This window comes from Bos taurus, chromosome 13, assembly GCF_002263795.3.
Source record: "Bos taurus isolate L1 Dominette 01449 registration number 42190680 breed Hereford chromosome 13, ARS-UCD2.0, whole genome shotgun sequence".
NCBI lineage: Eukaryota > Metazoa > Chordata > Mammalia > Artiodactyla > Bovidae > Bos > Bos taurus.
In genome coordinates, this window is record NC_037340.1 from 39,799,603 (window position 1) to 39,822,207 (window position 22,605).

At 45.0% G+C, this 22,605-nt stretch overlaps 1 protein-coding gene across 1 annotated transcript in view; it reads left to right on the forward strand.

Moving 5' to 3' along the window:
• CFAP61 (cilia and flagella associated protein 61) overlaps positions 1-22,605 on the forward strand; it is a 246,527-nt gene that overhangs the window by 170,627 nt on the left and 53,295 nt on the right. Inside the window, 2 exon segments of the mRNA XM_059892834.1 lie at positions 3,826-4,000; positions 17,327-17,619. Coding sequence (XP_059748817.1) covers positions 3,826-4,000; positions 17,327-17,619 — 468 coding nt within the window.

Genomic DNA, 22,605 nt, shown 5'->3' on the forward strand with positions numbered 1-22,605 from the left:
ATTTCCTTCTCCAGTGCATGAGAGTGAAAAGTGAAAGTGAAGTCGCTCAGTCGTGTCCAACCCTCAGCGACACCATGGACTGCAGCCTTCCAGGCTCCTCTGTCCATGGGATTTTCCAGGCAAGAGTACTGGAGTGGGGTGTCATTGCCTTCTCCAATATTTATAGCTAGAGTCAGATAAATAGGTTGTTGTTGTTGTTGTTTAAAGTTTTTTTCTTTCATTAAAAATATCTGGAGAAAAGCAACTCAGTTCTGATAAAGTGGCTTCCAGGTGTCATCAGGAACCCAGACCCTCTGTCTTTTGTTATTCTGCCTTTAGAATGTTTTTCTATCCTCAGCATCTTGTTGTGGCTGCTGTGGTTCCGGCCATTTCATGTGCAAGAGGCAGGAAGAAGGAAGGACTAGGGCAAAATGACTTTTCCCACTGCCCTCTTCCCTCCTGCTTCTACCCCATCCCTCATCAAGGATGCCTGCTTATCTCTCTTGACTTCTTAGGTCATAAGTGGGGAAATGTTCCAACTGGGCATATGTCCCAGGAATCCATTCCTAAGAAAGAAAGGGAGATAGAATAATGGGTAGGCCAGCAGCATCCTCTGCTGCCATGTTAATTAACTTGCTGGGATCAGGGTGGCCAACAGGCTCCCACCAGCAGGTGATGCTCAGTCCCGAATCACTGGAGTGGTTGGGAAGTCCCCTGCTTCTCTCCAGTCACAGTTCAGTGCCAGGTTAGTGGTGGCAGAGAACCTCTGCTTTGGGGAGCTGGTACGGATGGGCTTCTACATTGAATGGCCTCCTATTGAACTTTACTCCCTCCTTTCACTGACGACATCATATGATTTTCCCCCATATATCCTTTCTGATGTATCGAGTTCTGCTAAACTCTGTGTGGGCAACTTAACTAGTTTGGGAACTTAAAAATTCCAAGCTTAAAAAACTTAGCTTGAGTTTTGCCTGTTTTGTGACATGCCACTGTGCAAATATGAAAATACGTTATCCCTTTAATTTCTAATTCTTTATAGTTTAGAAATGTGCAAAAACAACTCCACCTGCTTCGTGCACAGAAGAATTATACGAATCTTTAGGCAACAGTTACATCACAGGATTGCAGCAAACTGATTTTCATTTTTGACCTTATTCCTTTTTCCCCTCTTTTCTGTGTGTGTTTTTTTTTTCTCTTTCATCTGAGCACACACTATCTGGAATGATAAGTTCTTTTATAAATTGAACAGCTCTCAGTTTGCGCTTCAGCTTTGCCTTTTTCTGCCAAGGATTTTTCCTGATTTGTTAAAGCATGATTTACTAAACTGATATGCTACCCCAATTTCATTTTATCTTAACTATCAATACAATCCTTGTTGTAGTTCTGATAAAGTTTAAAACCTCTAAGGCACAGTATTCCACACTGTGCACTTTAAGTCACTCACCAAAGCCCCCGGTGGATTGCTTTATACCGGCCGCGAGTGTGATTAATACCAGAATTTTACCGTCATATTGCTAAATAAATTATATTGCTAATAAGAGATTGCCACCACAAGTTTAGTTGTGATGCATGCTGCTAAGTCGCTTCAGTCGTGTCCGACTCTGTGTGACCCATAGACGGCAGCCCAACAGGCTCCGCCGTCCCTGGGATTCTCCAGGCAAGAACACTGGAGTGGGTTGCCATTTCCATACGCACATGCTAAATTGCCTCAGTCGTGTCTGATTCTTTGCGGCACTGTGGACTGCAGCCCGCCAGACTCCTCTGTCGGTGGGGATTCTCCACGCAAGAATACCGGAGTGGGTTGCCATGCCCTTCTCCAGAGGATCTTCCCAACCCAGGGATCAAACCCACATCTCTTACATCTTCACTGGCAGGTAGGTTCTTTACCACTAGCATTGCCTGGGAAGCCCTTTAGTTGTGATAAATGACCATAGTTTCTGGCCAGCCTCCTCACAGAGAAAAGACATCCAGGTTTAAAAATTGATTCTGTTTTTTTGTTCTTTAGTCCCACTTGAAATTGAATTACATACATCACAGTCGTGTAGTCAGACTTTACTATTTCTCTTGAGGAAGGATATACCAGCAAGTTCTCCAGATGTCATCTGGGGTTTAGTGAAGCCCCACATGCTCAGGCAACCATCCGGCATTCACATCCCCCTCATGGCCAGGGGTTGCCGGTGGTCCTCAGGGGATGAAGAGACTCTTTGAAGCCCATGTTGGTCTCTGCAGCCAGTGAACACTTTGCCCTCTGTAGCCGTAGGAGTCTGGTCTCATACCCTTAGGCCTCAGGCCACAAGCGCGCAGGACACTGGCTTCTCTGATAAAAGCCAGGCTGCCTGGGTGTTTCGCCATGGGTTCCAGCCTCATCATCTCCCATAATCTCCACCTGGCCGCCAAATGCTACCCAGCAGGGCAGCAAGGGGGCCACCAGGCACACTCATCTCACTCTGCCCTTTAACTTGGCTTCCATGACAGCGCCTGTCTGATTTTCATTTGAACCAAAATAATGAACAAATCAAGAGTCCACATAAAAAAAGACCCAAGTATCTGGCATTTCTTGAGAGATGGTATCTGGCCAACCAGAACCCCACGACTACCCTGGCAATGACTGGATGGAGCTGAGTCAAGGTTGAACACTGTGGCTGGGGTCCGGGCCATCCAGCTCATCACAGCATCCTGGACAATGAGGACCAGAGCCAGCCAGCATCTGTGATCATGTGGTGCTGTTCCTTTCCCTATGGCAGAGGAAAGCACCCGTCTTCACTCGTGTCTGTGTCAAAAGTCAGGGAACAGGAATTATACTGGAAGGGCTCTGCACTGAGTGGGAGAGAGAGAGGGGGCAAGGCTGGGGAGGAATACTTCTTTGAAAAAGTGAGAGAGAAGCCAATAATTTTCACAAGTAAGTGGTAGCCCACTTCCCTCATTTAGCGCCTCAACCCTCTGTGCACTTGACTTTCAATCCCTGATACAGTTGCTTCTATGCAGGTTTTTTTTGTTTGTTTTTTGTTTTTTTACCAAAAATGGCCACATCAAATGCAGTTCTACAGACTCTTCCATGGCCCCGTCCCGCCTATGGGAGCAGGTGGATCCTGGTTTCCCTTCCCTTGACCCTGGCCAGAGCTTCATGATGAGCCATGATTTGTTCATGATGAGCTCCGTGACTGAACCTGGCAGGAGAGCCCCTGCTGGACTCCTCAGGACCAGGTTAAAGAAGACTGTGAGCCCTCTGGACTGCTGACCTCTCCCAGGACGTGTGCCCTGGAACCCAGCCACCCAGTCGTGAGGGACCTCAAGCCACACGGTGTTCATGTGGCATCATGTCCCCTGCCCCAGCTGGGACCAACCTCTAGACACAGGCTGATAATGATTTGTCATCTGTTTAAACACCCACCCTATCTTCTTGGGGAAAGAAAAAGGCTTGAATTCATCTCCAGGTGATTCCAGCCCCTGGCCGTCAAGTCTGTACCCTCAGCATTCAGGTCTTCCCAGCTGAGCTCTCCGAAAAGACCTACTGTCCCCCACCTTGGCCCTGTCTGCATGGCTGACCTCCAGAACCTGGGAGCCTCCTAACGGTTTCTCATGACCGAGCTTCGGAATAATTTGTTATGCAGCATCAAGATGACCAGGGCAGTTCCTTTTGAGAATTAGCTCCAAGTGGCCACTTCACCCATCTGGTTTTTGTTTTGTTTTGTTGTTTTTTAAATTACAACCTGATTCTATCTGGAGATGGAAAAAGGCACACCTGTACTGGGCATTGCTTTCTTTATGTGAGTCAATGAATTAATTACTGTTTGAACGCTTCACCTGTTACCACCGAAATAAGCATCTTTCTGTAATGCACCTCAGGTCCCATGCCCGACGGAGGTGGATATTAGCCTCCATCCGACCAACAGAGAGGTTTCAAACAGCTGCCTGCGGCGGTACACCGGCCCAATTCCCTGCAATCATTTCACCCTCAACGATGAGGAGGATTGCCTGAGGGCCCTGGCCTGGATCAAGAACAACTCCATCACGGCCGAAGGTAAGGATGCTGGTTCCCGTGCATCTTTTCAGAACAGCGTTTTCTTTCCATAATGAGTCTTATTCTTCATCTAGTTCCAGTGTATAATTAGTGCCTAATTAATTCCAACCAAATCATTCATCTGTCATGCTTTGTTTTCCAGATTAATTTACAACTTGTTGTCATTTTTGGATACCCAGCATGTTTGCCGGGGGAAAGAAAAGGGCTGGAGATAGTTTAATTATCTATAATTATTTTATTACACGAAATGAATATCCGAAGAGCAAAGCATGGCTAAAATCATTAACTAATTAAAGAATAATTTAATAAGCAAACATGTTTAGCAATTATATGGAAAATATGTCTCCTTTTGTGAGGCTGAAAAGACCTCGGAAGAAAAAGAAAGGTCTGAGTCGTAAGGGCTCTTTTCTCTCACCACCCATTGTTCTCCATCGTGGTTGCCCGCACAGTCGTTCCCACAGACGCTCACAGTCGAGTCGCCTGCCACTTTTTGCATCCAAAAGAGAGGGGAAAGCATTTGTACAAATGCCTCTGCCACTCAGAAGCGTCGTCTTAAGTGTCTTCCTCTCTCCCACTTGGGTTCATGGAAATTGTTCGACTAATAGAATAACCAGAACAGGGCCTCGCTGCCGGTTTGTCTTGAAACCCGGGAGTCCACTTTTAGAGGTGACTTTCTGCAGCCTCCTCATTTTACTGAAAGCACAGAGAGGATCAGGGCCTTGGTCAGGTTATAAACTACCTGCAATGGGCTGGTCTTCTAATCCAGCCTTCAACTCAGTCCAGGGATAGAAGGATCACTAAGTGACAGGAGTATGGGGAATCAGTATATATCCAATCAAATATATTAATCTATGTAATGTATTTATTTAAATATAATTTCATCTTGTTAGTATTATAATTAATGTTAGTTATTATGACTAATTAGAACCCACCTGCCAGTGCAGGAGATGTAAGTGATGCAGGTTTGATCCCTGGGTCGGTAAGATCCCCTGGAGGAGGGCATGGCAACCCACTCCAGTATTCTTGCCTGGAAAATCCCATGGGCAGAGGAGCCTGATGGGCTACAGTCCATGGGGGTCGCAAAGAGTCAGACACGACTGAACACCTTAGCACAGCACATTGTAATTAATGTTAGTTGTTATAATCAATGTTAGTTATTATAATTAATATATTAAATTATATACTTTCTTCTAATTTTTAGTGGAACTTTTTGGTTAACTCTCAAGTTCCTACACTTATTTCATTACAAATAAAGAAATAGATATCAAAGAACATTCAATACATTACTGAATTCAATTTTTTAATACTTATAGGTTATTTGAATCAAAATTTATACGTGAGATTGGCCTGTTTTCTCTTTTATGCTCGACTTGTCAAGTTTTGGAATTGAGGGTATGCCAGTCTCACAAAATGTTTTGGGGAAGCTTTCCACATTTTTCTGGGGTCAGAAATACTTTGCATCTAAAAATTAGACAGGAATAACCCATAAAACCAACTGGGGGTCTGGAACCTTTGGGCAGGTGTGGGAGATACATATATATACACACATATGCTGCTAAGTCACTTCAGTCATGTCTGACTCTATGCGACCCCATAGATGGCAGCCCACCAGGCTCCCTCATCCCTGGGATTCTCCAGGCAAGAACACTGGAGTGGAGTGCCATTTCCTTCTCCAGTGCATGAAAGTGAAAAGTGAAAGTGAAGTCGCTCAGTCATATCCGACTCTTAGCAACCCCATGGACTGCAGCCCACCAGGCTCCTCCGTTCATGGGATTTTCCAGGCAAGAGTACTGGAGTGGGGTGCCATCACCTTCTCCAACACACATATATGTAATTACATATATATAGCTGTATACTGGGAACCCAGATTAAAACTTGATGAAGTATTTTAATATTTGCATTAACACTTGGTATTATTTTCAGTTTGGATCTGTATGTATTTAAACCTGTTTCAATATTTTAGTTGTTCTTTAATCACTGCCCTATGACCTAAGTACACTTAGGGAATCAGTGACTTTTACCATAAAGGGCCAGACAGTAAAAATTTTAGACTTTGCAGGGCATATGGTCTCTGTTCGAACTACCCAACTCTGCTGCTGTAGCGAGATAGCAGCCACTGACAATGTGTCAGTGAATGAGCATGACTGTTTTGGAACACTGTTTATTGGAACACAGTCATGTTCCAATAAAACTTTATTTACAAAAATAGGTGAATCAGAGTTTTCAGAACCCTTCCTTTATCCATACGATCTGTGACATCGTTGTCTTTGTTGTTTAGTCGCTCAGTCACATTCAACTCTTTGCGACAACATGGACTATAGCCTGCCAGGCTCCTCTGTCCATGGGGATTCTCTAGGCAAGAATACTGGAGTGGGTAGCCATTCCCTTCTCCGGGGATCTTCCGACCCAGGGATCAACCCAGGTTTCCTGCACTGCAGTCAGATTCTTCAACAGCTGAGCCACCAGGGACCCATTTCATCAAGTCCAGACCTCAAAATGTAACTTAAACTTGCTGAAAACACAAAAACCAGTGGTTCAATACAAAATATGATTATGTCTTAGGAATGTGCTCAGTCCTATTACAATGTAATATTTTAATCAACTGTTGGCTGTTTTGAGAGTTTAGGATTCAGGAATCTTTTGACCAAGAAAATGGCCTTTGCATGTGGCAATGCAAGTTATTTTTGTTTTTTTTAGTTTCTTTCTACTCTGTAGACCTATTAAGCCTTCTTTTTGGCCATATTGCCCTGTCAGTGACCACCAGTTGAACAAGAATGGTGATTGTGGACTTTCTTGTCTCATTCCTATTTTAGGTGGAAAAGTTTCCACATCACTTTCATCTATAAGTATGCCTTTTAGATGTTTCTAGTTTTTAGTTCAGTTTAGTCACTCAGTTGTGTCCAACTCTTTGCCACCCTATGAATCACAGCACGCCAGGCCTCCCTGTCCATCACCAATTCCTGGAGTTCACTCAGACTCACATCCATCGAGTCAGTGATGACATCCAGCCATCTCATCCTCTGTCGTCCCCTTCTCCTCCTGCCCACAATCCCTCCCAGCATCAGAGTCTTTTCCAATGAGTCAACTCTTTGCATGAGGTGGCCAAAGTACTGGAGTTTCAGCTTTAGCATCATTCCTTCCAAAGAAATCCCAGGGCTGATCTCCTTCAGAATGGACTGGTTGGATCTCCTTGCAGTCCAACAAATAAATGCTGAATTTTATTAAATGCTTTTTTCTGCATTTATTGAGGTGATAAATAATTTTTTCTCCTTTCTCTGTTAATTTGCTGAGTTACCTTAATTGATTTTTTTTCCACTTAAAAGTATCTTTTTTTAAATTTTATTTTATTTTTAAACTTTACATAATTGTATTAGCTTTGCCAAATATCAAAATGAATCCATCACAGGTATACATGTGCTCCCCATCCTGAACCCTCCTCCCTCCTCCCTCCCCATACCATCCCTCTGGGTCGTCCCAGTGCACTAGCCCCAAGCATCCAGTATCGTGCACTGAACCTGGACTGGCATCTCGTTTCATACATGATATTTTACATGTTTCAATGCCATTCTCCCAAATCTTCCCACCCTCTCCCTCTCCCACAGAGTCCATAACTTAATTGATTTTTGAATGCTGAACTAACTTTGCATCTTGGAATAATTCTTACTGGGTCGAGATGAAAATTCATATATCCTTATTCCTGGAATCAGAATGCTAACATATTTAGAAGAATTTCTATGCCTGTGTTCATGAGTGTACAATGTGTACAATATTCTATAATGCAAGTTCTTAACTCCGAATGCTTATGGCAGAGTACTTAGAAATTCCAAAGCAAAAAGTTCTTAGCTTTCAAATGGGGGAGGAGCATCCATGCTATCGCATTGCCTTAACTAGTGGTCAAAGATGGTGACATTCTGGTACCCACTTAGAGGGAAATAAATGGGTTTGCAAGATTTAAGAATGTCTCCTATTAGCCATTGCATAAAACCCATTCATACCTGTTTTTGTCTGCGAATGAACAGGTTAGGAAGTTGGTAGACATTAGCTTCCTATCTTAAAAGTAGGCTGCTTTCCAGGTCCATTGCTTAACAATACTCCTGGGGCATCTCCCAAGTGGGTCGTCTAAACAGTCAGAGGCCCGGCCCAGGCTCTGGAAGGCATCTGAGAAACCGATCCAGCCAAGTTCATTCAACTTAGGCTAGTGAGCCTTTTCAGAGGACTCTAAGAGAAGTTGGGAAGAAAAACGTTAACCCCCTGCCTTGAGGAAGCTCTTTCTCTTTGTTGTTTTTCCATAATTAGAGCCCTATTCAGATGAATTCAATTAGTCCCATTCCAGATATCTTCCTCACATGGGCTGCTGTGAGGAGCAAACGAGATTAATAAGCTATTTCACGTCCAACTCAGGGTCATGTCTCTTACATGGTAAGAGTTCAGTCATATAACCACCACTACTGCTGTGCGATGGGGTTGTTGCTGTGCACGAAGGTTCCCCGGGTGTACATCTCAGCCCCTGCCGTCCTACCGATAGTGCAGTCTAGCACGGTCTCTACACAAAAGATAGGGATCCGTGTACACCAGGCAACTGTCTGGTTGTAGAGGGGCACCATGGCCTTCATGGGAGCCCAGGAGAATGTGAAGTTTGGAGACAGCTTCCCCAAGGAGGGAGGATTTGGCTCAGCCTTAAAGGAGGGCAGGATAAGCAAAGGAAGAGAGAGGCTGGGGACGTCTGACTTGTATCCAAAACCCATGGCCCAACAACTGGGGTCGGGCAGACTCTGTGAAGGGCAGCAATGAGATGGGCAAGTGGAGGGGTGAGGGGGGAACTTAAGTGTCCAGCTCGGTCCAGGTTTAACTGGTTGCTTTTTAGAGGTTGGGGTCCCAAGGGTGATGCTGTGCATGCAACAGCACTGCAGAACCCTCATCTCTGGTGTTCACGGCAGGGTGAATTGGGGTTGGAGGTGGGGGCCACCATGCTGGCGGGGAAGGGCTGGAAGCAGCCACCTTTGATCCATTTGGTGGTCCTGTTGGCACAAGACCGCATCTAGCTTATTTCCACATGAGTAATGGGCTGATGGCATTTGAAGCAGGAAACTAGAAGTTGGCACTCCATGAAATGGAGGAGCAGAGTTTTGTTCCCGCATCCATTACCGTCACTCCGCCTGTCAGCTCTTGGTCCCTAATTACGCCAGAAAGAATGTGGACGTTTTTCATCAGAGTTAGCTTTTGCTCCCTCGTGCTAATTCTCCTTTTTCTCGGTAATTCTGGGTGGGGTTGGAGGGAGGCGGGCACCGAGGATAGGGCGCTTCGGCCAAGACCGTGAGAAAAAAATCTCCTGTGTCTCATGGGTGGGGATTGAGTCAAATGTCCACCCAAGAATCATAGCCTGAATCCTGGGACAGTCCAGGACCAACTTGAAGCCCAGGGACTCAAGAAGAGGGGCTTGTTCTGAGGATGGTGGAGAGATTGTTCTAGAAGGACAGATGGATTCTAGGTAGCAGAAACAATGAATTTTTTTTTTTTTAACTAAGAGGAAGTTAACTTTCCTCTGAATTTCTGCTCTTTGGAAATGCACAAACATCTCCCCTAAAGTATCACCAGTCTCCCCCCTCCAACCCCCGTTCTGTTTTATCATACCTCCCTCTGCTTCCAAAGGAGAAACAGTTGTTCTGTGATGGAATGAGTCCAGTCTGAAGGAAATTGTTTTGGGGGCTCTGGAGTTGGATGGGTTTATAGATGTAAATTATCCTAAACTATTAGAACTGCTCCAGCATCCTGACGAAGAGCTGACATCACTGGCTTTCAACAGCAAACAAAACCTGGAGGGTTTAGCTGGCGGGGCGGGGGTTCAGATAGAACCCAGCAGCCTAATACATTATAACAGTTTATGGCATTAATTGAAACTAATTGAAATTCAACTGCTATTACCTCTGTACTTTCCATGAAAATGAAAAGTAGGATGAAAGTAAAGTACAAAAAAATCCACTGCCTTAATGGCCCGAAATGGATCAATTATTTTCATCTTTAGCTAAATACAGTTTACTGCCTTATTAAAAGCATGTTTGTAAGAAAAGTATAACATTAAAATTCCAGTGCATGAATCACCGAACAAAGCCCTTGTTATGCTATATCTAATATATTCTTCCTTTTTCATTTGGCAGAGCAACATGGGACAGGTCAGGCTTGGGTCATGGAAATCTTATGCTTTAACTTATGAAAAATAAAAAGCGTATTCTCTGGTCTATTCACAGATATAAAATGTTTTTTTAAGTGAGTGTTTTTTTCATAATTTATAAATATTCTTTGATATCTATGAAAATTCTTTCATTATCTAGTTATTTCCAGAAGTTAATTATACAGATAAAATGCCAGTTAGAGGGATTTTTTTAGGAATGTGTTATATCAGTTCAGTTCAGTAGCTCAGTCATGTCTGACTCTTTGTGACCCCATGGACTGTAGCATGCCAGGTTTCCCTGTCCATCACCAACTCCAGGAGCTTGCTCAAACTCATATCCATCGAGTTAGTGATGCCATCCAACCATCTCATCTTCTGTCGTCTCCTTCTCCTCCCATCTTCAGTCTTTCCTAGCATCAAGGTCTTTTCCAATGAGTCAGTTCTTCACATCAGGTGGCCAAAGTATTGGAGTTTCAGCTTCAGCATCAGTCCTTCCAGTGAATATTCAGGACTGATTTCTTTCAGGATGGACTGATTTGATCTCCTTGCAGTCCAAGGGACCCTCAAGAGTCTTCTCCAACACGACAGTAGTCAAATATATATATATATATATATATATATATATATATATATATATATATATATATTTAAAATATAGGTATTTAGAACAAGTTTTTTTTTCTAATTTTATTTTATTTTTAAACTTTACATAATTGTATTAGTTTTGCCAAATATCAAAATGAATCCGCCACAGGTATACATGTGTTCCCCATCCCGAACCCTCCTCCCTCCTCCCTCCCCATACCATCCCTCTGGGCCGTCCCAGTGCACCAGCCCCAAGCATCCAGCATCGTGCATCGAATCTGGACTGGCAACTCGTTTCCTACATGATATTTTACATGTTTCAATGCCACTCTCCCAAATCTTCCCACCCTCTCCCTCTCCCACAGAGTCCATAAGACTGTTCTATACATCAGTGTCTCTTTTGCTGTCTCGTACACTGGGTTATGGTTACCATCTTTCTAAATTCCATATATATGCGTTAGTATACTGTATTTATGTTTTTCCTTCTGGCTTACTTCACTCTGTATAATAGGCTCCAGTTTCATCCACCTCATTAGAACTGATTCAAATGTTATATCCATCTGCAAATACAGTGTAGTGGTATGAGCATGCATGCGTGCTCATTTGCTTCAGTTGTGGCTGACTCTTTGCGACCCCACAGACTATAACCCACCAGACTTCTCTGTCCATGGGATTCTCCAGGCAAGAATGCTGGAGTGGGTTGCCATGCCCTCCTGGTTCTCAAATCAGACCTGGCAGGTCTGAATCCTGCTGAACCATCTACGACTGTGTGACCTGGAGCCTGTCACTTAACCTCTCTGTGCTCAGTTTTCTAGAGAGCGTAAACTTTTCTCCTGGGTCTGTTCTGGTCGTAATCATTCTGTTTCTTTTGATGTGGAAAAGGAACTATAATTCTTCATCAAAATACAATGGAATATGTAAATATACATGGATAGAAGTCATTTCAAGTACAGAAATTAATGTGTAACTCTTGTTTCCTCTGGTCTTAAAAATACAATTACTACAAAGAAAAATTCTTATTAATATTTGTGTGCATAATTCCTAAATTTATTTCCTGTCCTCTTGAGAGGTGATTTCCTGGCCAGAACGTCAGATCAGAAATTCCTTCCCTGTTCTTCTTTCCAAGGGATGATTTTCTTCCTCCCATCTCTGTATCTTGGGTGTATTTAGCTTGTTTTGCTGGTCACACAATAAGAGTTGCTCATGTGTTCATTTACAGCGTCAAACAAGAGAGTAGCAAAAACATCACCTCTCCATTCATGGCAACATTTCAAACAGCAGGTCTTAGTGCTTTTTCAGCCTCAGATGGAGAAGTGACAGCTCACTGGAGTGGTGACTGGAGTCACCATGTCCCCTCCTCCCCCCAGCTGGGCTGTCACCGCCGCTGGAGTCACCATGTCCCCTCCTCCCCCCAGCTGGGCTGTCACCGCCGCGGGAAGCCCCCCTTACCTTTGGGAGCTCCCTTGCACATTCAGTCCCAAAGGTCACTGCAGGTGGGCATGAGAGAGAGACGGTGCTGTTTCCAGCCAACTTTAATTACAGGGGCTTTCCAGGGTTGTCTTCTTTTTTTTTCTTTTTTTACTACCCCTCTGTCCCCCTTACCCCGCCTCCTGATTCAGCTCTGTAATCTCCCTAATGCATAATTTATCCCCTAAATGGGACAACAGAGATCAGCTTCCCATGAAAACCGCTGCAGTTCTATTCCATCACCCTTCCTTGAAAATCAACCCAGTCTGTTCTAACTGTCGGTTACCATTTGCCGTTTCCAAGTAGGACCGCCTGCCATTTCTCCTCTGTCAGCCATCAAATGAAGTGCAGAGACTGGTTGTTTCTTATCTATTAAATAAACTGAGCTGCAAAGAAGACAATGAACGGATCTCTTAGCATACAACTGATATCCAGGGGGACATCCTAAGCTTTTCCACTCTGTTTCTTCCGTACCTGCAGGGGCACTTCCAAAGAACATACACGAATGCATCTCCTTCTAAATATTTGCAAACACTCTGTGAGTTACACAGCACTGAAGTGGTAGAACTTCATGAGCTGGATGAATCTTTAATGACCTGGAGTTGTCTGACCTCTGAAGCCCACTGTAGATGACAGATGCTGCGGGTACCACATACCCTGGGGCTGCTTCCCACACCACCCCAACAGCCATCAGGGTGTTCTGCACCAGGGGGACCCCAGCCACCCCACCTGGCCCCCTCAGGCTCGGACACACTGGCAGACTCAGTGTAGCCCTTACAAAGTCGTTTTCACTGCTATTATTTATGGCCCAGTTTCCCCAGCCCCTCTCCCACCCCACAACCACTTTCTTTCACCTACATTTATTTGTTTATTTGGCCGAGCCATGAGGCATGAGGGCTTCCCAGGTGGCGCTAGTGGTAAAGGACCTGCCTGCCAATGCAGGAGGCGTAAAAGACAAGATCCCCTGGAGGGTGGCATGGCAACCCACTCCAGTATTCTTGCTTGGAGAATCCCATGGACAGAGGAGTCCACGGGGTCACAAAGAGTCGAACACGACAGAAGAGACTTAGCACACACGCATGCATGCAGCATAATTTCCTCTACCAGGCATAGAACCCGCACTCCCTGCTATATAAGCAGAGTCTTAACCACTGAACTTCCAGGCAAGTCCCTCATTCACCTACTTTTAAACCCTTTCTTCCTTCTAACTCAGCCAGAGATGATACAATCTATTTCACTCCACCCCCTCCCTTTCTTTCTCCAGTTGTTTCCCCCTCCATCTTCCCTCCCTGATTCAGCCCCAGATCCACCCAACAGTCCGCAGCACGGTAGTCACATGAGGGGCTCACCTCCCTGGAAAATATCCTTGGTCCTGGGTTTCAATGAGAACCAGCACACTAGGAGAGTTACCCTATACTGTTGTGCTGGAGGCACACACAATTTGGGTTACATTTAGAACTGGGTAGGATTTTGTGGGCTGGAAGAGAAACCCAGTAGCCAGATCTAACATGTTTCTGTCTTACAGATCTCAAGTGTACAATCCATCTTCTGGCTGGTTCAGTCTTTCTTGTGGTGCCAACTTCGTAGTGAACAGCAAGTAGAAGCGCATAGTAGGAAAACCTGGCCAGAGTGAGGGTGTCCCGCAGTAAACATTGAGAGGACCCAAAAGGAACGCTTAGTTAGTCTCGGGTCAGCAAGCTGATAAAGCCTAAACATTCTTCCATACATCTGTCTAGGAAGCATATTGTCCTACCTGTTGTAGAGAGGCTCTGTGTGAAGCCCCAGGGTGGGCAGGGTGAGCCTGAAGTCCACCCATCACTTACCCATCACTGGGGAAGTGATGGCAAGGAAGGCAGGTAGAGACAATCTTTGATCCTTGGAAGCCTCACCTGGCTGGAGGCTGGATCCTCTACTGGGGCCCAGACACGATCACAGCCACAGCCCAGCCCAGGGGGGCTTTAAGAGCTCTAGTTCCAGGACTTCTCTGGTGGTCCTGTGTTGGGACTCCTAGTTTTCCACTGCAAGGAGTATAGGTTCAATCCTTTGTCCAGGAACTAAGAGCCTACATGCCATGTGGCATGGCCAAAAAAGGAAAAAGAAATAAGTAGTTTTAAAAAAGTTCTAGTTCCACCTCATCCATGCAAGTAAAATTATGCTGATAAATACAAGCAGTCATATTTTTTACCTAAACTGATTTGTCCTGAAATGAATACATTAACAATCAAACTCTTTATCTTCTGGGTTTTTTTCCTGGGGATGCCCCAAAATATAAGACTTTGCTTCTCCTATGAATTGTCTTCATACTTATATTTTTACTTTTAGCTTATGAAAAAGTTACAGGCATTTGCCTGAAGCCAATGTTATTGATAACAATTCTGTTATTGTTACTGACAGTAATAATAATAAGGGCTTGTGTATTAAAAATGCCTACCTTGGGCCTGATATATCAGAGTCGTGAGATAAACAGGAATTGAATCTAAAAATTTTTTGCAAAGTAAAAGTTGGAAATGATGCAGAACTAAGTCACAACTGCACGAAGATAATGGAAAGAATAATCCCCTCCCCGCCTCCCACCCTGGAGTAGGAATGCTTAAAAGCTGAAGGACTGAACTGGCAAAGAATAATAGGCTGACTTCATAACATCGGGTTTTGTGATATTCATGGAGGGATGTGATTTGACCTGTGACTTGTTATTTAGGTAGCAGAAAATTCTAATGGGATTCTACTGTTTTGTGGGATGGGACAATGTAAGTAAATGATCAGTAAAACATGTTTAGATGAAAATTCTGGATGACATCACATAGGCCTCACGTAGGCATAGGCACACAGAGTACTGTGCCCAGAGTAACAATGATTTTGGAATGTTATTCAATGAATACACACACACACACATCCCTGCTGTGGACAGAGCGTGCTTCACCCCCTTGGGCGAGGGTGTGGCCACTTGACTTGCTTTGGTCAAGAGAACGTTAGTGGCTGTTGCCAGGAGAGCCTTGGAAAGTGCCTGAGCAGTCATGCCTGCCCTCCTGCACAGCTCCCAAAAGAGAATATGCCTCAGGTTGCTGTTGGTCCAAAGAGGCTGAGAGAGGCATGGTGGTACCGACTTGACACCAACCATAGCTTGGAGCCGTAGCAGCCAGCATTTGTCAGCCTGCAGACCTGTGAGCTGACCTACCACAAGCTTATTGGTTTTCTGGCATTGAGTTTGAGGGTAGCTTGTTACACAGTATTATTGTGACAATAGCTGACAGTTACAATAACCAAAGTCTCATGTTTGGGGAGGTGTTTCGAATTACATTAAAAGACAAACCAAAAGATAACTATTTAGAAGTTAGCATATATATATATATATATATATATATATACACAGAGAGAGAGAGAGAGAGAGAGAGACATCTAATTTAAGTATGAGAGGTTTTATGAAAAGTATTATCTTTTGAAGTCCTCAGACTCTCCAACTGCCTACAATCTGTGGGCAACCCTGGCTAAACATACAGCTCTCTAATGACCCCAGCAGCCTGGCATTGCTATATATAGCCTGTGAGCCTATAATGAAAAAGCAGAATAGTTGCTAAAAGCCCACATGAAGGAGAAACTGCAAAAATAATGAAACTCTGAGTTGCATGGGGCCTAAACGCTTAACCTGTTTCACGGAAAGTGAATGCTGTTTTCACATGCATATTTGAAAGAAGGGACAGAGGACCTCAAATTTGGACAATGTGAGGTTCAAGTTTTGGCTCTCCTGGCGGGCTACTCCTTTGTCGTGTCAAACCTCCAGGAGTCACGTTTTGCAGCAGGTGGGTACCTCAATAATTTAAACAAAATGTTGGCTCTTTCAGCCAAGGGAAATGCAGCTTATTCAGGAATGTCACACTAGTGAGTCTGAACGGGGAGGCGATCAGAGCCCCCAGATCAGAATGTCCTAGGGAAGGCGGGGAGGAGGGGCCCTGCCCCTGGCTTCTGTCCCCCTTGGCCATCCGTGTTCGAGAAGAGGAAGTAGGCGAGGACTTCCTAGGAGCTCTGAAAAATGCCTGAAAGCGATTCCAGTTCCTTTTCTTCTAGGCAAGTAAGATAGCCATTATACCTCCTTTCAGTTTGATTTTTGCATAATTTATTCCACAAAATTGAGTAAATACACTTGCCATTTATTTTGTCTCTTAAAATTCCTCTTCATATCATTTCACAAACAGAAGGAAAAAGAGAGGTAAAGTTTTGTGGTAAAATTGTTACAGCTTGCCTGAAATGTGAGTCCACAGCAGTTTCTTTCTTTGTGAAGAGGTAATAATGCCAATTCCATGTCAAAAATAACATATGAATAGCACATAATACATTTCACTCATATAATAGGATCATTGATCTTAAAATTTATATCATCATCAGAAGAGCATATGTAATTACTTCTGTAATATTTTTAAGAAATATAAATAAATTGTATCATCAAAGTGCTCTCACACAGTAGAAATCTTTCGAGATTATTTTATGATTTTATTTTTCCTCACCAAAAGAATACCCATCAATCTCTCGCTAGGTCTTAACACATTAAATTGTAAAACTCAGGATTTGAATCTTTATAAAATTATCTGTTGCAAAGCAGAATGTTCTAGTCTTTAGTTTTCAAAAAAAAAGTTTTCTTGAAATCAACACAATTCAACAATTAAGTATTAAAATGTCCTTACCATCATGCACATGACTATTTTTTTTAACCATTGTCCTTTTCATGACTCAAGAAGAACTTGCATTTATTGCAAACTTTCGCCATTTTTCCCCCTTAATAAGTATAGCAAGTAGGGGACAAAAGCAAGATAAAAGGTTTTATTTTTGACCGTTTCATTTAGCATAATTTCAACTTTCAAATTATAGGTACATAAACGAATATCCTACTTGTGTGTTAAAAGTACTTGACTACTTTGTGGGATGTTGTGTGTCCATTCTTTGCTAAATTATCTTGGTTGCCGTTGCTAGGTAACACCGCTGGCTTCCCACAGCTGAAAAAAAATGAGAGGGTTGGAGGGAGTAATTCAGCATCATTAGCACTTGACTAATAAGGTTATTGGGTTTTTTTTTTTTTTAAGCTATGTATCTTAGCAATTTGCCCCCTTTTCTAGGGAACATCATCATCTATGGGAACTCAATTGACACATACACCACTGTGGAGACCCTCTTGAGCCTGGGGGTCAGGGGCTCCTGCATCCACCTGGTACAGCACCCACCCACATCCATCATCACCTGCATCAACGACTGCGCCGTGGAGGGCGCGATAGAGGACGCACTCCAGGCTGCAGGGGTGAATGTGTACCGGGACGCACTGCTGGCTCAGTGGAACAATGGGCTGTACCCTGACCCCATCCACACTGCCAGCTTCACCACGCCCACCAAGCCCTTCCAGCTCCCCTGCTCCGTAAGTAGGTCCCCGGAACCTCACTCACCACCTTGGGAGAGCTACCAGCTTTGGGGGACTTGGGGTCTGAAAGGTGATGGGTGATGAGCTTACAGTCGCAGTTTCCCTGCCACCCCTCTCCAGCCCCTGCAAACTTTCAGAGTTTCTGTAGCTACATAAAGAGCCACCCAAACCGAGTGACCTAAACCAACAGTAGTCATCCTTGCGTCTCTCTTGTGGTCCTAGCGTGGGAGCCAGCTCATTGGGCAGGAATCCCTAGAGGTCTTTCCTGAGGATGAAAGGGGACTGGGTGGGGCTGGAGCCATAGAAAAGGTGTGTCCCCCCGCTTGTCGGGCTGCTGGTGTCAGATCAGGCTCAGGTGAGATGCTGATCAGAACAATCACAGACGGCCCCTCCATGGGACTGAGCTTCTCCTCAGCGTGGTGACTGGTTCCAAAAGCACTGGGACAGAGACAGAGAGGATCAAGAGAGATGGAGAGAGACAGAGAGATGGAGAGAGACAGAGAGATGGAAAGAGACAGAGTAATAGAGAGAGACAGAGAGAGAGAGAAACAGAGAGATAGAGCCAGAGAGAAACAGAGATAGAGACAGAGAGAGCCAGAGAGCCAGAGATAGAAACAGACAGATGGAGACAGAAACAGACAAACAGAGAGCCAGAGATACACACAGAGAGATAGAAACAGAGATAGAGACAGACGCAGAGAGCCAGAGATAGAGACAGACCGAGAGATGATAGAGACAGCGACAGCATCCCTCCTCCTGTGACCTAACCTCATACATCAAGCAGCATCCTTCGGAGTCCTGGAGGCAGGTCACCGAGGCAGCCCACATGCAAAGGAAGGGGAACTGGACCCCCCCACCTTCTATTTGTGGATGGAGTGTCAGGATTTGAGGACTGCCAGCTCCCATACTTCGGCCACCTGATGCGAAGAACTGACTTATTAGAAAAGACCCTGATGCTGGGAAGGATTGAAGGCAGGAGGAGAAGGGGATGACAGAGAATGAGATGGTTGGATGGCATCACTGACTCAGTGGACATGAGTTTGAGCAAACTCTGGGAGTTGGTGATGAACAGGAAAGCCTGGCATGCTGCAGTCCATGGGGTTGCAAAGAGTCAGACACGACTGAGCGACTGAACAACAACCAGCCCCACTGTGAGCAAGTCCCAGGCGCCGTGCTACCCTCTTGCAGTGCATTCTGTCCCCTCCTCACAACAGCTCTGTCACAGGAAGCACCCCCACTTTACAGACAGAACACGGTGACTCCCCATCAGCTTAAGATCTAACCCAGGCTAACAGGGCCTCAAAGTGTACACCGTGTTGACCTCCTAAGATTCTGGAAACAGCTACAGTGGGTCTTTCCCTGTGGAACAGGGACTTAGAATAGCTCAGCTCACAGCCTGTTCAGGAGACGAGCAGAAGCCAGGAGGAAGAGGGGAAGGGGCCAGTTGATGTGCCAGAGAAGCAGGAGACCCCTCAGGGAGGGGGCTGCAGTCAGCGTGAGGGCTGGACTTATGGGGGTCAAGGGTGTGTTGACCCTTGGGTTGGGATGAAGGATACCAGCAGCCTGTGGTGGGAAGACCACCTGGAGGAGGCCTCTGAGGGCTCATGGGGGTCCATTACCTGGCAGTATGGGCCAGTCAGCCTAAGTCAGGGCTTCTCGCCCCAGTGCTCTTACAGGTGGGTGCCATGACCCTCGTCCCCCAGAACCTAGACAGGAGGAGCTCAAGGCAGACTGCATGCCAGAGGAGCTTCCCTACCACCTCTCATTTCATTCTGATAACCCAGGGGATTCTACATTCTGCTCCTCAAGAACATTCATTCCTTCCTTCACTCTGCAGAGATTTATTGAAAGCCTACTAGGTCTCAAGCTCGGTCCTAAGTATGAGGGATATAGCAGTGCAAAAGAAAAAGTTCATAGTATTTTAATAGAAAAGTGTATGTACTTTTCTACATATCTACATATGTATGTCACAATACCTATTTAAGGAGGAAAAATAAAGATCTTCTCATTGGAAGTTTCCTCCGAAAATGATGATCCTAGAAGATGTGTGCCAAGTGTACCCTGGGGGAATTCTGGGGGTGAGTACAAACCCTGCCTAGGGAGCACAGGTACAAGAAAACCTTCCCCAAGTATCTGACTGAATACAGGGTCTGTAGCAGCCCCCACAGGCCTTCACTCTCCTATTAGGTCAGAACTAGAATCAAGGCAAAGACACCTTGCAGATACTTTCAACCCCCTTGATCCAGCATGCCTTCCTGCCCAGACTTCCCCCTAAAGTAATGAGTCAGACCGTGGTCCACTGTCCTTGGGTCCTGTCTCCTGCTCCCCTGCTGTGTTTCTCCCCACCCCACCCCACCCTGAAACTCTCATCTGTGTTTGGCCAACAGTAAGTACCAGCTGGAGATTCCCAGTTGGCATTAGTGGTAAAAAACCCACCTACCAATGCAGGAGATGTAAAAGATGTAGGTTCTATCACTGGGTCAGGAAAATCCCCTGGAGGAGGGCATGGCAGCCCACTCCAGTCTTCTTGCCTGGAGAATCCCATAGACAGAGGAGCCTGGCGGGCTATGCTCCATGGGGTCACAAAGACTCAGACACGACTGAGTGACTTAGCATAGCACAGGTACCAGCTGGGGATTAGAAGCCTAAAGAAGGGAGAGATCAGGGTATGTATCCCTCTGATGATCAGCTTTGAGTAGCGTCTCTGTCAGGGCACTAGGAGACTTTTAACAAAAGTGAAAGTGAGTCACTCAGTCGTGTCTGACTCTATGCAACCCCGTGGACCATAGCCCTCCAGGCTCTTCTGTCCATGGGGTTTTCTAAGAATATTGGAGTCAGTTGCCATTCCCTTCTCCAAGACTTTGATGGGGACAAGTATCTTCACATCTCCACTGTGGTTGTGGGGTCATGGTTTGAATTATGTCCCCTGGAGAGCTATGGTCCTAAGCCTCAGGACCTGAATGTGACCTTACTTGGAAATAGGATCTTAGTGGTTGCTGTCAAGCAAAGAGAAGGTCCTCCTGGATTGGGGTGGGTCCTAAGTCTGATGATTGGTGCCCTTATACGGAGAGAAAGATGTGATGGCAGAGAGGAAGCCCACAGGAAGAAGCCTGTGTGCTGACGGAAGTAGAGATGGATTGATGGCAGCCGCCATCAGATCCTGAATAGCACAAATAGGCAGCAACCGCCAGAAATGAAGACGAGGCGAAGACCTGTCTAAAGTTCTCTGTCTAGCTAGATGTTTGTCGATTGTATTGATTTTTTTCACCCAAAGCACCAGCTTTTGAGTTTGTTAATTGTCTCTGTTGTCTGTCAGTTTTCTCTCTCATTGATTTCTGCTCTTAACAATTATTTTCTTTTTTTCTGCTTGCTTTGGCTTTACCATGCCTTTCTTTTCCTAGTTCCTTAAGGTAGAACCTTAGGGCATTATTTATAGAGGCATTTAAAGCAGATGTTTCTTCTAATACTCCATATTTTCAGCCAATATGTAGTATTCAGTTGGCCTTATAGGAGCACATGAATTGTGTTTGAGAGATATGAGAGATCCGTGACTCATAACTTGTGTTCCCGGGGACAGTGCTGGATTTGCTGTTTCAGCAATCGGTCCATTCCACCAACTCGTATGTCTCCAATGTAACCATGTTCTGAATGCCTATGCCAAAATGGTATAAAATAACACGATTTCAGTAGAAGTGCTGGTAATCTTCCAAACCCAGGAAAACAAGGGCTAGTATATTTAATGTGCCCCTTAATAAAAAGTGGAGGCTTCCTTGGTGTCTCAGATGGTAAAACCCTCTGCCTGCAATGCTGGAGACCCAGGTTCGATCCCTGGGTTGGGAAGATCCCCTGAAGAAGGAAATGGCAACCCACTCCAGTACTCTTCCCTGGAAAATGGATGGAGGAGCCTGGAGGGCTACAGTCCATGGGGTCGCAAAGAGTGGGACACGACTGAACGACTTCACTTTCACTTTCACTTTAATAAAAGGTAGGTTTACCTAGGAGATAAACTGAGCAGGTAGAAGAACTTTGTGGGGATGTTGAAGGAGAATTCTGAGCATTAATGGTCCTGTTTTGCACATATAATTTCAATTCAAATATTTCTACGTGTTTTTCTATGGATGAGAAGTCTATTTCTATATAGATGGGAAAGGAATAGAGGCAAAAAAGGAAAGAGGAGTAGAGAGACAGACTCAGAGTGAGGGACTCAGAGAAATATATTTTCCTGTGGTCACTGAGTAAGGTTAAAAGCAGAAAGAATTTATAACAGATTAGAGAGAAAGAGGCTACCTGAATGGGAGTAACTGGGAGAGGATTAGACGTCCAAGTGAACAGAGACAGGTAAAGGGGAAAAGTCCTTGCTGGTTCCCTCAGGAAGAAGAAAGGATATCACAGGGATGGTGGACTCGAGTCAAGTGCTGTCGAGTGGAACTTCCCGTGATGGTAGAAATGGTCCTTACTTGTTCAGTCAGTATGGCAGCCGCTGCCACCTGTAGCTTTGGGGCGTTTGAAATAGGCCACAATTGAGGGTCTGGATTTTCAATTTTACTTACTTTTAATTAATTTAGATTTATTTATTTTAAAAATATTTATTTATTTGGCTGTGCCGGGTCTTATTTGCAGCTTGTGGGATCTTTATTTGTGGCACGCAGGATCTAGTTTCCCTGACCAGGGATCAAACTGGGTCTGCCAGCAATGGGAGCTCAGAGTCGTAGCCACGGGACCACCAGGGAAAGTGAAAGTGTTAGTCGCTCAGTCATGTCTGACTCTCTGTGACCCCATGGACTCCTTGTGACCCCATGACCCAGGCTCCTTTGTCCATGGAATTTTCCAGGCAAGTGGAACCCAGTGAAGTGGGTTGCCATTCCCTTCTCCAGGGGATCTTCCCTACCCAGGGATCGAACCTGAATCTCCCACATTGCAGGCAGATCCTTTACCAGCTGAGCCAACAGGGAAACTGGACCACTAGGGAAGTACCTAACTAAT